The following is a 15,884-nucleotide window of genomic DNA, read 5'->3' as shown; positions in this document are numbered from 1 at the left end:
GAACTGAGATGTGGGTAGCAGCTTAGTTCCTGGGGAAAGACCCTCAGTCGCTGCACCCTCTGCCCCATGGCTAAACTGCGTCCAGGATGGCTGGGCTTTGGAGGCTGCTGAGAAGCTGCTAAGATGGCGAGGGTGCCCAAGAAGGCCAACAAGGCAAGGGAAGCCACTGAGGGCTCAGGACAGTGAGAGGCTGCATTCTCTTCACTGGGGCACTTCCCAGCCCAGGGTCAGATTTCTTAAACAGGCAGCAGCAGGACCCTGCAGGCAGAGGAAGCAAGGTAAGCAGGGAAGACAAAGGCAGGCCCTGGAGTAGGGTGTGTGGGCTGAGCCTAGCTCTGACACTAGTGCTGTGACTGTGCCTCCATCTCCCAACTGAGAGAACGGATCACAGCGCCAGAGTGGCTGTCAGCTTTAAATGAGAGAATCAGTACTGCAGTTAGCACAGTGCCAGAACTGTGTTTGCAGTGGCCATATGCACTGCTGGTTTCAGCTTAATGAGCGTTGGTGGGCTTTGCTATATTAACAACCCCCAAATCTCAGTGCTTACTACAACATCCATTTCCTGCTCTTGTTACAGTGAGTGGCTGCAGGCCAGCTGCTCTGATTCTGCTCTGCGTGTCTTCAAGCTGGCGCTCGAGCTGAAGGAACTGCCCTTGTGTGGGAGATGGGATCTCGTGGCAGAGGACACACAGCTGCTTCTAGATGGTGCTCGTATCCGTCTGCACGGGCAGCAGGAAGGAAGTGCTCCCTAGAGAACCAGGCAGGTATGGAATGAAGTTGTACAGCTACAGGTAAGAGTATCCAAGATCTTCTCAGAAGTGGGGGCAAAAATATAGCCTATGACAGTGACCTGACATGCAAAAAGATTTTCCAGTTTAATGGTATATTTTTTCCTGTGTGTGTGTTTTCTGAGACATAGTCCTGTTATGTATTCCAGGCCAACCATGACTCAGGATGATTCTCCTGCCTCAGCCTCCCGAGTGCTGGGATTAAAGGCGTGCACCACCACACCCAGGGAGATTTTCCAATTTAGAAGGCATACAATCCTAGCCAGGTACAGGAGTGTGCACCTGTAGTCCCGCACTTAGGAGGCTGAGGCAAAATAATCCCTTGAGCCCAGGAGTTAGAGGCCAGCCTGGGCAACACTGTGAGACCCTGTCTCAAAATCCTCAAATGGGAAAACCGTAGAGGAACTTAGAGGTTACTGCCTGTCAGTTCTCACACTGCAAAGATGAAGGAAACTGGCAGATTTAGAGGAGTACACAGAAACAGGGTGTGGCTTTCTGCTCCATTCACCCACAGCACACAGCCTCCCTTTAGACCTCCCCTCCACGACGGTGAAATAACCAGGAGCCAGGTTAGCTGAGCCTTCAGGCTTTAGAATTCCTCAGAGTTTGTTTTACTGTATTGGAGGGGCATCTTCCGCAGGCTTCTTGTGGCACTGTCACAAAGTCCAGAGTCAGTCTCCACAGGCCACTGAGTCAGTCAGTTGCTGTGGTAAACATAGCAGGTGGTCCCTTCAGAGACAGACTGCCAGGACACCACAGCCAAGGCACAGAACTGTGTACGTACTGGAGAGTGATGGCCAGAGAGGCCACAGATCAAGGAAGTCAGCAGCTCCTTCCCCTGCTCAAGGCTAGGGGAAAATATCCCCAGAGAGACACAACGAAAGTGCTGGGTTCTAGGAGTGGCCCCAGCTGTTTCAAGGCGGTGAGGAAGGTGAGGCAGGAGACCTGGCTCTGTCACTTTACCCGGTGCACCTTTCTCCCTTGGAGATAATTTCTGCAAAATGGAGAGAACCCTACACAGACCAGAAATGCGGGAGTCAGGGCTTTTACAAAGTACCTGTAGTGAATGCAAAAGACAAAGAGATGGGGTTAAATGAATGAATTATAATCTTAATCATCCACAGACTGTCCCCAAAACATTCAAGGTGAAACTGGATATGAGTGAACATTAAAATGCAATTCTAGCACATTTACTGGCAAATTAGCATGACATTCTCCCCTTCCAACCTGACTAGGACCTTTAGGCCAGTCCTCCGGCATCATGCACATGTGTAGCTAACAGGGCATGAAACTAGAAAACATGCTTCCCCTTGATGTTAAGTGACCAGGGTGAGCCAGGCCCTGAAATCACAGAGATTAAAAAGCAAACACACAGAAACCCGGGCATAGTGGTGCATGTCTGTAATCCCAGCACTCTGGAGGCTGAGGCAGGAGGATCACTGTGACTTTGAGACCAGCCTGGGCTACACAGTGAGTTCCAGGTCAGTCTCAACTACATAGTGAGACCCTGACTTGAAAAGATGAATCATTTAATCCTCTCAGCTCCCTCAGCGCACTACTGTCTTGCTCAGGGAAGAGCCCCACAGAGCAGCTCAGGGCTACAAGGTGGTGAATGAAGAGTCAGCGCCCTTTCCACCTAATAACATCTGAGGACACAGGTACAGTTGGGAAAAGCAGGGCCATCCCAGGTGCAAAAGCCTGAGACCAGTCCAGTCATCTCCTCTAGTTTGGGAGGACCAAAAAAAAAAAGCAAACACACAGAAATCATGTTCTTGCTCAAGCTCAGTCCCGGGGAAGGAGATAAGGAACCAACAAAGACAGCAAGGCACAACTGCAGAAGCATCTGTGAAGTACACCCTCAGCCCACAACACCACAGCTCCCCCTCCAAGAGGAGTCAGGAAGGACGTCCTGGAATATGCCATGTCTGAACTTGGCTTTAGTTTGGGGAAGGAGGGCAGCAAAAGCCTGAGGTGCAGGTAACCAGAGCACTCGCCACTATTAGGCATAAGGCAAAGATAGTGAGGCAGGTTGGAGATGGGCCTTTGTGTCCCCAGTGCAGAGTGCTAGCATTACTCACCCGCCTGGTTCTGGACAGAGGGGCCTGTGCTTGGCTTAAGGTGGAGTTGCCCAAAACCAGTCCTGGATAATCCCTTGCTATGGTAGTAATTTAAAAGCAATCTCTTCCAATAGCATTTACATTTTCTGAGGGTGTGAAATTAGTTTCCTCCATGGATCAGTCTGCTTTGTTTATATTTCTCCTCTGTTTTTTGGAGACAAGGTAGAATGGACCTCAGACCTTTAAAGAATTCAGGGTAATTTGCTGACAGCGGAGAAAATGAACAGGAAATTTTGTCCATAAACTAGGATAAGGGAGATTTGGTGTTTCTGTTTTTTTTGTTTTGTTTTGGTTTGGTTTTTTTTTTGGTACCGGGGATTGAACTCAGGTCCTTGCACTTTCAAGGCAGGTGGTGGAACCACTGAATTAAATCCCCGGCCTGGATAACGGAGATTAGGGACGGGGGTGGGGTGGGGGTGGGGGAGGACTGATCAGATCTGGAGAACCTTTCCCACCTGCCTCCCAAGACAAAGCAGAAGCATCCGAGACCAGTGGGACCACCAAGCCTGTCAGCACTTCACCAACTCCACCCAGGCTATCCCAGCCCTCTCCAATCCATCCCTTCCTACTTCAGGCTCCCCATCAAACAGGACATTTCGGATCTGACCTAAATAAATGTTCTCTGTGACTTCATATACCACCCTCAGAATAATGTTTATGCTCCTTAGAAGGGAATTCAAGGGGCTGGGGATTTGGCTCAGTGGTTCCACTGCCTGCCTCACAAGTGCAAGGGCCTGAGTTTGATCCCTGCACCCTCCCCCTAAAATTAAATAAATAAAATAAATGCAGAAGGGAATTCAAGTTTATGCTTTATGCCCAGTCCTAACTTAGCTCTCCAGCCTCATTTCCTAGCATACCACCCACCCTTTCCTCCAGGACATGGGATTCTTCTAGCCTATGTGCAAAAAGCACTTAGCTTTCTCTTCTTTGTTTTGCTCAAGGTCAGAGAAAGGTAGTCTTGATGTGTTACTCCACAGAGGGCATCCTCTTACAGAATCTGCTGAGACAGACAATTGCCACATCTCACTGGCTATGGCTGCTGATGCCCTCCTGCATCTGGAGTGCTGGGTACAGTTTACAGGACACTTGGACTCCTGCACACTCACGGACTCTCTAATGCTGAGAAACATAGGCAGGCATTATTATCCCCGCACTACAGATGAAGGTAGAACCCCACAGAGCACAGTGTGCTCAGGGCTACAGGGTAGTGAAGGAAGAGTCAGTGCCCTTTCCCCCTAATAACATCTGAGGACACAGGTACAGTTGGGAAAAGCAGGGCCATCCCAGGTGCAAAAGCCTGAGACCAGACAGTCATCTCCAGTCTGGGAGGGCCAAAACTGCAGCACAACAGGGTGTCATCACACTGCAAACCTGCCTGTCCCCAGGGCTGCCAACTCAAGCACACTGTGCAGCGCAGGTGGGAGGGGAGCACCAGGTGAGCACCAAGCAGAGGAATGAGAAGTTGGCTGGACTCCTGGGAAGGTGCCTGCTCAGCCCCATGAACTGCTCACCTGGGGTGCTGCAGCACCTGCAGCAGGGTGCTCTTGGGAGGCACCTGGTATAATTCTGTCCTGTCCTCATCCTCAAAGTAGACCTATAAGATAATCAAGAGCAAAATTCAGAGGCAAATAAAGCTCTTCACAGCTTACCAAGCACAATGAGGAAGAGTTAAGAGACAGTGCCTATTACTAGCTGAATGTGTACCATGTTAGCTAAGGGCTGTGTGCTTTGCATTCAGTCCTCCCTATGACAAGATAGAAAAGGTTACACTCAGCTCCATTCTCCAAAGACAGAACCAGGGCTCAGAGAAGGACATATTTTGCCAAAATCACAGCTAGTAAACAGAGAATCTAAGACTTGAACCCAAGCCTCTGTAGCCTTCTCTTCTCTAACAGTTTAATCCTAGAGCTATCAGAAGGGGATGGAGGGCAGTATCCCAGAGCAAAGGAAGAACCAGAGCAGGTGAGAGGAAAGTTGGGGCAGGGCATCAGAGCCCAGGCAGGGACAGGAGGATGTGTGTACCGGAGGGCTGCCAGGGGTGAGGGTCTCAGAACTGGATCGGGGAGGGGGCATCCATGCCAGGAGCTGGCAGGTTGAGCTGGGTGAAAAGGGCTTCCTTGTGAGACAGCTGTTGGTGGTGGCATGTTGGAGCCCAAAAAGGATAAGCAGAGTGTCTCTGGGTGGGGCAGTCAAAGTGGGGCATCAGGACCCAGGTGGACGAGGAGGACAACCAGTCATGGCTGGGGATTAGAGCTCAAGCAGAATAAGGAGAACATTCATGTGGGGTGGTTGAGCAGTGCAAGTTGTCAGATTCCACACAGGATGAGTAAGGTGTCTCTCTCTCTCTCTCTCCCTCCCTCTCTCTCTCTCTCTCTCTCTCTCTCTCTCTCTCACACACACACACACACACACACACACACACACACACACACACACACACACAGACTCCCTAGCTGTGAGGCATTGAGAAGGACCAAAGCACTGATTCTCTTTCCCCTATATAATAGCACATCTACTGCACAGGAATCTTAGCTTCTCAATACCATTCTCCACTAGAAAGGGCTCCATGGGGGGAAAAATGGGTGAGTCAGGACAAGGAAAGCACCATTTGAACCTGGAACATCTTGTGCAGAAAGCAAGTGCTTTAAAAATGGCGATAAATCAAAAGGACATAGAAGCAAATTTAAAGGGTTTTCCACTGGCCATCTCCAGGACAATCTAACCATGAAATTAACCATTATAGCCAAATGGAGCTACAACTCAGTGGTAGAATGTTTGCCTAGCATGCACAAGGCCATAGGTTCCATCTTTAGTACTTCAAGAAAAACCCACAAAGTAACTAATCATTGTGGCAGACAGTAACTCATTGAATCCAAGAGGAAATCTTAAAGCTAAAGTAACCAATCATTGTGGCAGACTGTAACTCACTGAATACAAGAGGAAATCTTAAAGCTGCTATTAAAATGTTGAAGGTCTGGGCCAGGGATTTAGCTCAGTGGTGCCGCTGCCCAACTTACAAGTGCAAGGTCCTAAGTTTGATCCCCAATGCCAAAAACAAAAAAACAAAAAAAAGTTGAAGGTCTGAAGAAGAGAAATAGAATATTTCTGTCATTTCAAAGTTCCTCTCTGTAAAATACTCATTAATTATACAGAAGAGCAATAACTGTACAGTAGAGTGGCCCGGCAGACCCCTCCTCAGTCAGGTGACCAGAGCAGATGTCTCAAAGAATGCCCAAATGGGAACCAGGCAGTACCCACAGGACGCAATGAGAACACTGCATCATTCTGTGACATCCCAGCCACATATGGGTCCCCAAATGCACTAAGCTACATCTCAGTCCTGTGTCAGAGGAAACATGGGACACCACAGACAGGCATTCCACAGACAATGGTCTGTAATGTGTGGGTCAAGATCAAGAAAGAAGAGGAAAGTCTGAGGAACAGTGCTGTGTTGAGAGAGGCAACTGGACATGATCATTGAACACACTGTGCTCCTGGAAAGGAGCCAAGGGCTAGGAAGAAGACTCCTGCCACAAAATGAGAACAAAACCAAACAAGCCCAGTGTGGTAGTGCACATCTGTAACCCCAGCACTGGGGAGGCTAAAGCAGGAGGGTTGCTAGTCCAAGGACAGCCTGGACTGCATAGCAAGACCCTGTCTTCCCTTATGAAAACAAAAAACAAAAAAACTAATTGCTGGGACAATGTGGGAAATGTTAACGAAGCCATAGAACTACATAACAGTAGGGTGCTATTGTTAATTTCCCGACTTTGATGGCTCTTTTGAGACTATGAAGAAAAATATCCTTGTTTGTAGGAAACACACACTAAAGTATTCAGCGTTCTGCAGTTTTTTTTTTTTTTTTTTTTTTTTTTGGTACCGGAGATCAAACTTGGGACCTTGCACTTGCAAGGCAGGCGGCAACACCACTGACCTAAATCCCAGCCCAGTGTTCAGGGTTCTGAGGTATCAGCTGGCATCTTACTCTCAGACTGTAAGTAAAAATGTGTATTTTAGCACAATTAATTGATCTCTATGCCTCTGCCACTTCCCTTTAAAAAGTTTCACAGATGGGTCAGGATTCAGCTCAGTAGTGCCACTACCTGCCTCTCAAGTGCAAGGTCCCGTGTTCGATCCCCAGTACCAAAAAAAAAAAGTTTCGGAGATGGGAAATATAACTTCTCTTACCTCCAGATTATCAGGGCAGTATTTTTGCTCTGAGTCCCAAGAGGGTATTTCACCAAACATCACCATGAGATGATCAATAAACCTAAGGACACAACATGAACCATGGGCATCAATAACTCACAATCTCCTTTCCCACACCAATACCTGGATGCAATTCCAGAGACAGAAAGGCCGAGTCCATTTTGACAGCACTGCCCTAAGTGTGCCTTTGTATCATTTGTTCTATGACATAATTTTTATAAACAGTTAAAAGCATTTCTTACATTTAGCTACATTAAGCATTAACTCTATGAAGTTGTGAGTTAAATGTGCTATTTATATTTTATCTAATATGCACTTAAATCACGATGTGTGCACTACATAAAACAATTTCATACTTTACCAGTAATCCAGGCCACTCTGTGGGAGACACTATACTGTTACTAGCTCAGGACATTTGAAGGTGAAACGTGTATCTGTCGTTGCAAACCTAGTTAATAAAGGTTCAGTCAGCTACACTATAAAGAGGTTATATCAAACCAAAGTGTGGGAAACCCTCTATTCTCTTTCCTAGGCAACCAAAAATCTACCTATCCGCTGTGTCAAGGCAGCAGGGAAAGTACAAGGAAGAGCAAGGGCTGTTGGATGAGGAAGTACCGGGAGTCCTCGTGAAAAGAAGAGATGAAGTCCGACTGGGCGTATTCTGGGTACAGGAACAGCACAGGCCAGCTCAGCCTGCCCTCATCATCCAGACTCAGCCTGGCGCCATAAGGGTTCTCAGAGCTGAGCCCATCCAGAAACACCTCGCCCAGACCTTCTGAGGCTGCATCTTCATCCTCACCAGCAGCTTCCGACATGAGCCTGATATTCCTAGCCTAGGTCAGACACAAACATACAGACATCTGAAACCTTACTGCTTGGGGAGACACAACCCATTTCACTGAACTAAGGAGACTCCAACAACGTGAGTTCCCAGAGGGCCAGCTCCATGGGATTCCTCTTCAGTACACCCGAGGCTTGGTGTGGACGAGGCACCACTGGTCCAACTCACCTTCGCTGGGCACCTCCTGTGTCACAGAGGAGCTAGCCACAGTTCCCTGACCTCTGGCCTCTGTTTCTAGTCTAGAGGGAGACAGCACAGGAGGTACGACATGGTGCTACAAAACTGCAGACAAGGATCAACTCAGCCTGGGGCCGGAGTGACTGGGAAATGCTAGGCCTTGAATAATGACTTAGAAAGGCGGCACAGGCGAGGTCACAGGAAAGATAAAGAGTGCAGCCTGTATGCCACTCACAAATGTCTCAGTATCGTGAGGATACAGGATCTGTCTCACCGAAATGAGGGTCAATCAAGGGTCTGAATAGGAAGGTAACATCTTATGTCCATGTGCCGACATGGGAACTCATGGCCAATCAAAATTCCTTTTGATAACATCCCCTAACATTGTGGCTGGCCATCGCTTCTCCAGGTTCTGGCTAAAATCAAGTGTATTAGGGCTGGCCAACTTTTTCTTAAAGGATCAGATAATACAAGCAAAATAATCTCTGTTGAAATTAATCAACTCTATCACTGTAGCATGAAAAGAGCCATAGATAATATATACACAGGCAAGGCTGTTTCAAAGGCTGCAGTTGCTGACCTTTGTCTTAAACCATCAGTAAAATAGAGCTTTGTAGCCAGGCATAATGGCACACATCTGTGATCCCAGCACTAGGAAGGGGAGGCAGGAAGATGGCCACGAGTTCAAGGCCAGCCTGAACTACATGAGCCTGGATAGGAAAGAAGGAAAGAAGGAAAGAAGGAAAGAAGGAAAGAAGGAAAGAAGGAAAGAAGGAAAGAAGGAAAGAAGGAAAGAAGGAAAGAAGGAAAGAAGGAAAGAAAGAAAGAAAGAAAGAAAGAAAGAAAGAAAGAAAGAAAAGAAAGAAAGAAAGAAAGAAAGAAAGAAAGAAAGAAAGAAAGAAAGAAAGAAAGAAAGAAAGAAAGAGCAAACAAGCTTTGGGTGCTAAGAGTTTCTTATGGACACTGAAGCCTAAACACATGAGCCCCTGAGAAAGAAGGAAGGAAGGAAGGAAGGAAGGAAGGAAGGAAGGAAGGAAGGAAGAAGGAAGGAAGGAAGGAAGGAAGAAGGAAGGAAGGAAGGAAGAAGAAAGGGAGGGAGGGAAGGAAAGGAAAGAAAGGAAGAAAGAAAGCAAGCTTCGGGTGCTGCTAAGAGTTTCTTATGGACACTGAAGCCTAAAATGCAGGGTACGACTAAAGAAGAGAATAACAGAACAAAATAGTCTGCAAGCCAATGTCTAGGCATTCCAGTATTCTTTCTCTCTCTCTTTTGGTACTGGAGATTGAACTCAGGAGTTCTAACCACTGACTGAGCTACATCCCCAGATCTCTTTATTTATTTTTTTGAGACAGGGTCTCACTAAATTGCCCAGACAGGATTTGAACTTACAGTTTCAGCTTCCCTAAGTGCTGGCATTACAGGCCTGCACTACCAAATCTAGCTCCAATATGTTACATTTAAGAAAATAAAACCCCTCGCTATAACTGAGCATTCAATGGAAATGTGGAGTATTCTATCCAATTCGTTAATACCTAGTAACGGATTGCTTGCTAGGATGGCAAGTGGGCTGCATTTTAGTAGTGCTAAGTTCTTAAAATCAACAAGGAACTTAAGTAGGTGCGTAATGTAACTGAACAAAGAATGAAACCAAAACGTGCTCCATAGTCACTCAACAGGTATTATCTATTTGGGAAGATAAATCAGCTCAAACAAAGTAAAGCAAGATTTGGGTCAGACTGCATTTGTTTCAAAATGCAAGACACAGAGGGAAGGGAAAGAAGGATTTTGGTTATTGTTGCTGTTAGTTAGAGGAGCCAACCCCTGCAAGGAGTTTTCCCAGGATGAATATAACGCAGTGGTGAAGGGCAAGGCCCTGGCTCTGACAGCCAGTAGCTGGTGAGGTTCCTCACCTCTCTGGGATGACTTTCTCAGCTAGAAAAACACCACAAACCACCCCAGATGGCTGCTGTGAAGACTGAATGAGAACGCTGAGCCCAGGCAAGCAGTCCGTGTGTCCCCAGAACAGCATACAGACAGTGGGCACCGGAGTCCAGAGCCTGGGCTCCGCTGTCACACTGCCCCACTAATGCAGAAAGAAAGTGAAGCATCCCAAGAAAGGTTAACAGCAGGCTTCACCTGACTACTGGATGTCCCAGGATTTGAGGACTCACCTTGAGAGCTTGGAGTAAAGCCTCATTCTGATTTTGCTCCTTCTTTTCCTTCAGCTTTGCTTTCCTCACATCTCTCTGTTCAATTCGCTAGGAATGAAATTCAGACATATCAGCTCCAGGGAATCTGCCTCTTCTCCCACCCAGGCTTTCTCTCATCTTCCCTGAACAACCATCTCTGCTCTCTACCCAGCCTGTGCTCCTGTGTCACTGAACATTCACAAAACACACACTGAGGCATCAGACCCAGCATCAGCAGAAGTTCACAATTCACCTTCTATACCCAAGGAGCTCACTGAGAGGTGTAGGCAAGAGAAGAGCCAAGTGTAAGGTACATTATGTTACTCTGACGATGTGAACAGAGCTGTGAAACATACATGGAGGGATGGTTTCTGCCTCCAGAGGAGGTGCACCTAGGCCAGTGATGGCGAACCTTTCAGAGCCTTCAATGATAAACAGCCCGCTGAGGTACGCGTGCCATAGGTTAGCCACCACTGGCTTAGACAGCAGGGAGATGCCAGCAGGAAAGGAAAATGGGCACTCTCCATACAAGGACCAATGCCAGGACAGATAAGTAACCTGTGGGAATTTCAACTTCCACAGTGTGGATGGAGCATAGGAAGACATGCTGAAAAAACTCAGGGAAGAAACTTATCAGAGGCTGCACTATTATAACCCACAGGAGAAAAACACCAGTCTTCTAACTGATCTGGCAGAAATGTAACTCAGACTTCCTTTTCCTGCTAATCTCCCCAGCACTAGTTGTCCTGCTTCTGCCCTCAGAATGTGGATTAACAGCAGTCAGCAAACATATTCTGGGAAGGGCAAGACAGTAAATATTTTAGGCTTCGCAGACCAGGCTGGTCTCTGTTGTATATTATCTAGGTCTTTCTGTTAGGTGTTTTTGGCTTTTGTTGTTTAGTTTTTGAGATAGGGTCTTGCTATTAGTTCAGACTGGCCCCGAACTCATGGCCATCCTTCTGCTCAGCCTTGCAAGTGCTGGGATCACAGGTGGGTGCCACCACACTCAGGAGAGGTTATATCTTGTAAGCTTGCTCCACCTATTAGTGTCAAGAAAGTTTTAGTGGATCCCTTTGGATTTTCTATACATGAAGTCATAAAATTTGCAGCAGAGAGTTTTACTTCTTTTCTTTCAATTTTGAAGGATAAGTTTAGGATATAGAATTCTTGGTTCGCAGGTTTTCTTCCAGTACTTTAAATATGTCATTCCACTGCCTTTTGGCCTTCATAGATTCTGGTAAGAAATCAGCCTGTTAATTCTGAGGTACATTTATACAAGAAAAGTCACTCTCTCTTTTAAGGTTCTCTTGTTTGTCTTTCAAGTTTGATAATGATGTGTGTTGGTGTTGACTGCTGTAAGTTTACCCTCCTTGTAGCTTTCTTTGTTTAAGACAGGATCTTGCTATGTATTCGGGCTGGCCTTGAACTCATGGTGATCTTTCTGCCTCAGCCTCCTGAGTGCTGGGATTACAGGCATGTGCCACCACCCCCAGCTTCTTCAAATCATTCTTTTGTCCCTTCTCTGCTGCACTTCTGGAACCCCACTATGCCTATCCTAGTGAATTTCATGGAATTTCACAAGTCTCTCAGTCTGCCTGCATCTTTTCTGAGAAGATCCTAAGTTTTTCTTTGTAAATTATATGATAAGCCTATTGTTTGTAAGAGTGCTAGACACTGCCTAAGGTAGCTGTAATCTTAAACAATTGCTTTTAATGGTTTTTTACACCCCTCCACCCCGCTATGAGAAACAGCTTTCCATACTGGGTGCACTCCAAGACAGGACATGTAAAAAAGCCACGAGCAGGTCTGCCAGGAGCCACTAGACAGATGAGTCAAAGGCAGTTCCCTGGCAGTGGGACTCTGAAGGAGCTTCAGCCCTATTCTGCCTCCTCTGGGGGCTGCCAGACCTTGTGTTTTCACCGAGTCTGAGCTGCTGACTTTCAAGGGTACTGTGGAACTGTGGAGGGGAAGCTGGGAAGGACAAATTAAAGTGCCACAAATTTGCTGTTTTTACTGAGGCTTCGCCATTTTTCTTAAATAAACACTCCCTAGACTGCTGCAAGTTTCTAGTTTATTTCTAGAGTTTTAGAAAAATTAACTGACAATTTTTGCAAGCTATCTCATGGGTTTTATGGAGGAGAGAATTTTTCAAAGTCTTCAACACACCATTTTCAATGACATCACCCTCTGTTTCTTTCTTTTTTGGAGGGGTGGGGTACCGGGGATTAAACTCGGGAGCTTGTGCTTGTGAGGCAGCACCACTGAGCTAAATCCCTGGCCCTACACCCTCTATTTCTTATCTGCTTGTTCAGTGCATTCTGGGGAGGGAGACTCATGTCCCCCATGACACGCATTTATGAACTTAGTGCTTCCTTGAGTTGTCAATTTCTATTTCATGTATTTGGAAGCTATTATTAGATACCTATACATTAAGAATCACTAAATATTCTTACAAAGTGATGCTTTCATCATTTAAAAAATCGATTCACTTTATCTCTGGTAGTATTCATCACCTTCGTGTCTACTTTGGTATTAATGTAGACAAATGAGATCTACTGCTTCATATACCAAGCCCAACGGAGCCCAGCATCAGTGTGGACTCAGATACAGGGCAAGACTGCTATTCAGCTAGCAGCGCCAGGCTTTGGACCCTGCCTGTGCTACAGGACCAAAAAGCCTTAATTTAGGCACATTGAGGGTTTTTCTGTGGACATTTTAGTGACAGCCTTCCACAGCAGCCCTCCTGATTTTGCTCCTGTATACACCACTTTCAGAAATTCTCACACCCAATAACCTAGGCTTAAGATTTCTGTTACTGAGCCACAAGGATCCATAGATATCTACCTTTTCTGCCATTTCATATGACCAGACTGACTTCTAACTTCCTGTTCAAGGGAGCTGAAGGCAGTGAGGGAGTGCAGTGGAACAGGCTCAGCAGGGAGAAGAGGAGGAACCAGGAATTGAGAGAGGAAGTCTGCTTCTAGCTTGGCACTGGACGGACACGTGAGGTAGGATGCACAGACGCTAAGACTGTGGTATCTGGCCTGAACTTGAAGCCCTGCTTCACCACAGCTGTGTAAGCAGAGCAACTCCCTGTCTTCCTGCACTTTAGCTACCTCGCTAGTAAAAGGAGGATTAGAATAGTTCCCACTTTACAGGGCTAATTTATGGTTTAGATGGTTTAACATAAATGAAAATGTTAAACTAGTGCCTGGAACACATACACGGTACTTTTTCAATGTTGGGTATGATTTTTGGTAAATGTTAATTAGCCATTATTACTGTTTTTAATCATCATTTTAGCTGTTATACACCAGATATATGGCATTTCATCAGCAATTTATATATGTCTAATTACAGGAGTTGCACATCATTGTAGAATTGTAACGTTTCATTTAAATGTTTAGCTTTATGTAGCCTAGGCTGAATGCAAACTTGCAGCAGTCCTCCTGCTCAGCCTCCTAAGTGCTAGGATTACAGGCATGCACCACCACACCTGGCTCTCCTTGTCTTCTTTTTTTCAGTACTGGGAATTGAACTCAGGACCTCAAGCTTGTGAGGCAGGCACGGTGCCACTGAGCTAAATCCTTGGTCCTCCCCTTCTTTCTTTTAAGAGCTTTAAACAGTACATAAATAGACTACAGCACCCTTAGTTGTTTCCTATTTATTCAAATCCCAATAGCCACTTTTTACAGAGTCCTAACTGTATGTTAGGAAACGTACTAAGAACACACACACACACACACACACACACACACACACACAACCATTTAATCCTTATCCTCTGAGGGCTCCTGTCTGCAATGTTCTTCTTCTCCAACACCATTCAGCTCAGTAAACCTCTGTTCAGTCTTCGAGATGAGGCATCGCTTCTCTCTCCAAACCTTCTCTGCTCTCTCCATCTACAGCCTGCTGTTGGCAGGGCAATGTTAGATGCCACTACAGTAAACTACTGCCATACACTCTTATATTCCTGCTTGCCTCTACTGACTTGTTTGTGCCCTCCACAGAGTTCCAAGGGTAGGGACTGGTTTTGGTTTGGTCTTTTTTTCCTCCAGTTTGTATAAACCTAGGGCCTATCACTGAGTTATATCCCTAGTGCCTAGGTTTCGTCTTTAAAGAGGAAAAACTTTATAGTAACCTGAGAGAGATAATCTGGTGAATCTAATTAGCAAATGACAATTGTCTGCTCATATCACCAACCTTTAGCTTGTCTGCTTTAGCTCTTACTTCCAGAAGTTTCTTTTCCTTGGCATCTATCAGCAGTCCCTCGTCACACCAGCTCACAGCCTCGGAAAAGTGTTTCAGTTCTAGATGGCACAGGGCACCTGGAGAAATCACACCCCTTAGGATCTAGGAACAATACACATGTGCCAGCCCACCCCACCATCTACCAACCAACCTCCTGAAAGGAAAACAGAGGCTGAGCCCTTGGACTTCAATTCCCAGACAAGCAAGAGTGTTTTCTGTATCCTAGTCAGAAACAGCCCTTATGTCGTTCAGCTCAAAACTCCTGTAAGTCTCCTTGGTATAAAGTACTTTAAAAGTAGAGAAGGCTGTGGCTTAGGAGCAAAGAACAAAGGCTTTGGAATCAGAGAGACACAGGCTGGAAGTAAGACTCTTTGGATAAAGAACTGAGTATCTCAGAGCTTCTGGTTCCTCAACTACAAGTGGGAAAAATAAAGTCTACCTCAACTGGGGATTTAGCTTAGTGGTGCCACCATCCGCCTCACAAGCACAAGGTCCTAAATTCAATCCCCAGTACCAAAAAAATGCGTCACCACACCCGGCTGAAAAAAGTTTTATCTGAATCTGTTCACTTTTGTTTAGTTAGCCTCTTCAGGCTTTCCCTAGAATTTCAGTATCAGAACTGTAAAGTTGTAAAGGTTCAGATGTCAAAAGAATCTAATCCCATTTTCCAGGCATGAGCAAACTGACCCTCGGAGCAGGTGTCATGCACATCACATGGACAACTGAATCAAGGATTATAGACTTCTAACCTGAGGCTACACTAACCTCAGACTTCTAACCCCAGGACTGCGCTCTTCACGCCAGCCTCTACTCAATGTCTGCTTTCTCCACAGCTGAGGGACATGGACCTGCTTACTATCCTCTAGCCATGAACACCTGAGGAGTCATGCTGCGGAGAAGTATGTTAAGTAAGCTGCTCCATGGGAATACAGGGAACATTAATATAGATGAATAAATTAAAAGTTTGCAGAGCACTTACGAGCTTCTCAAACAAAAGGTAAAGAATAAAACTAATAAAAGCATTATGATTACACAAAAGGTCAGGCTACAACAGAAAAAAGAATCTGAGAACATCGCAGCATCAGAGTTATCAGCAAAGGTCCCATAACTTCTCTTTTAATTAACATTAACATGGCATTTGAAAATCTTGCCTTTCAATCAGCTAATCTGAAAAAAAAATCAGAATGTGGCTTTTGGAACTGCTTTGTTTTAATTAATTTTATTCCTTATTAATTTAAAATGAGTTTCAAAATCTATACAGATTCTTACAGCATAAAGGGTTATTCTCTGAGGAATTATTTTAAAATGGAATGT

The 15,884-nt window shown here is 45.8% G+C and overlaps 1 protein-coding gene and 1 long non-coding RNA gene across 6 annotated transcripts in view; one reads left to right on the top strand and one right to left on the bottom strand.

Annotated features, from left to right (window-relative positions):
* Positions 1–580: 580 nt before the first annotated feature.
* Positions 581–15,692, top strand: LOC104852596. The gene is made up of 3 exons (XR_777532.3): positions 581–764; positions 13,214–13,327; positions 15,404–15,692. It is a non-coding gene; the product is annotated as an uncharacterized LOC104852596 (long non-coding RNA).
* Positions 837–15,884, bottom strand: part of Ttc4 (tetratricopeptide repeat domain 4) — a 29,680-nt gene continuing 14,632 nt past the window's right edge. The window contains exons 5-10 of one of the 5 annotated variants that reach the window (XM_010610393.3): positions 14,523–14,647; positions 10,302–10,388; positions 7,730–7,947; positions 7,094–7,175; positions 4,417–4,499; positions 837–1,801 (exon numbers count right to left, since the gene is read on the bottom strand). In XM_010610393.3, coding sequence (XP_010608695.1) covers positions 1,486–1,801; positions 4,417–4,499; positions 7,094–7,175; positions 7,730–7,947; positions 10,302–10,388; positions 14,523–14,647 — 911 coding nt within the window. In that variant the 3' untranslated portion in view covers positions 837–1,485. Of the gene's footprint in view, positions 1,846–4,416; positions 4,500–7,093; positions 7,176–7,729; positions 7,948–10,301; positions 10,389–14,522; positions 14,648–15,884 lie in introns of all 5 variants that reach the window. The other 4 variants (XM_010610392.3, XM_010610394.2, XM_010610395.3 and 1 more) reach the window with 4 other exon arrangements.

The sequence above is a fragment of the Fukomys damarensis genome, unplaced genomic scaffold, assembly GCF_012274545.1.
Source record: "Fukomys damarensis isolate Sample0158 unplaced genomic scaffold, DMR_v1.0_HiC HiC_scaffold_23, whole genome shotgun sequence".
In the NCBI taxonomy this organism is placed as follows: Eukaryota; Metazoa; Chordata; class Mammalia; order Rodentia; family Bathyergidae; genus Fukomys; species Fukomys damarensis.
Note: the sequence above shows the minus strand (reverse complement) of the source record. Positions and strands in the feature narration are given on the sequence as shown.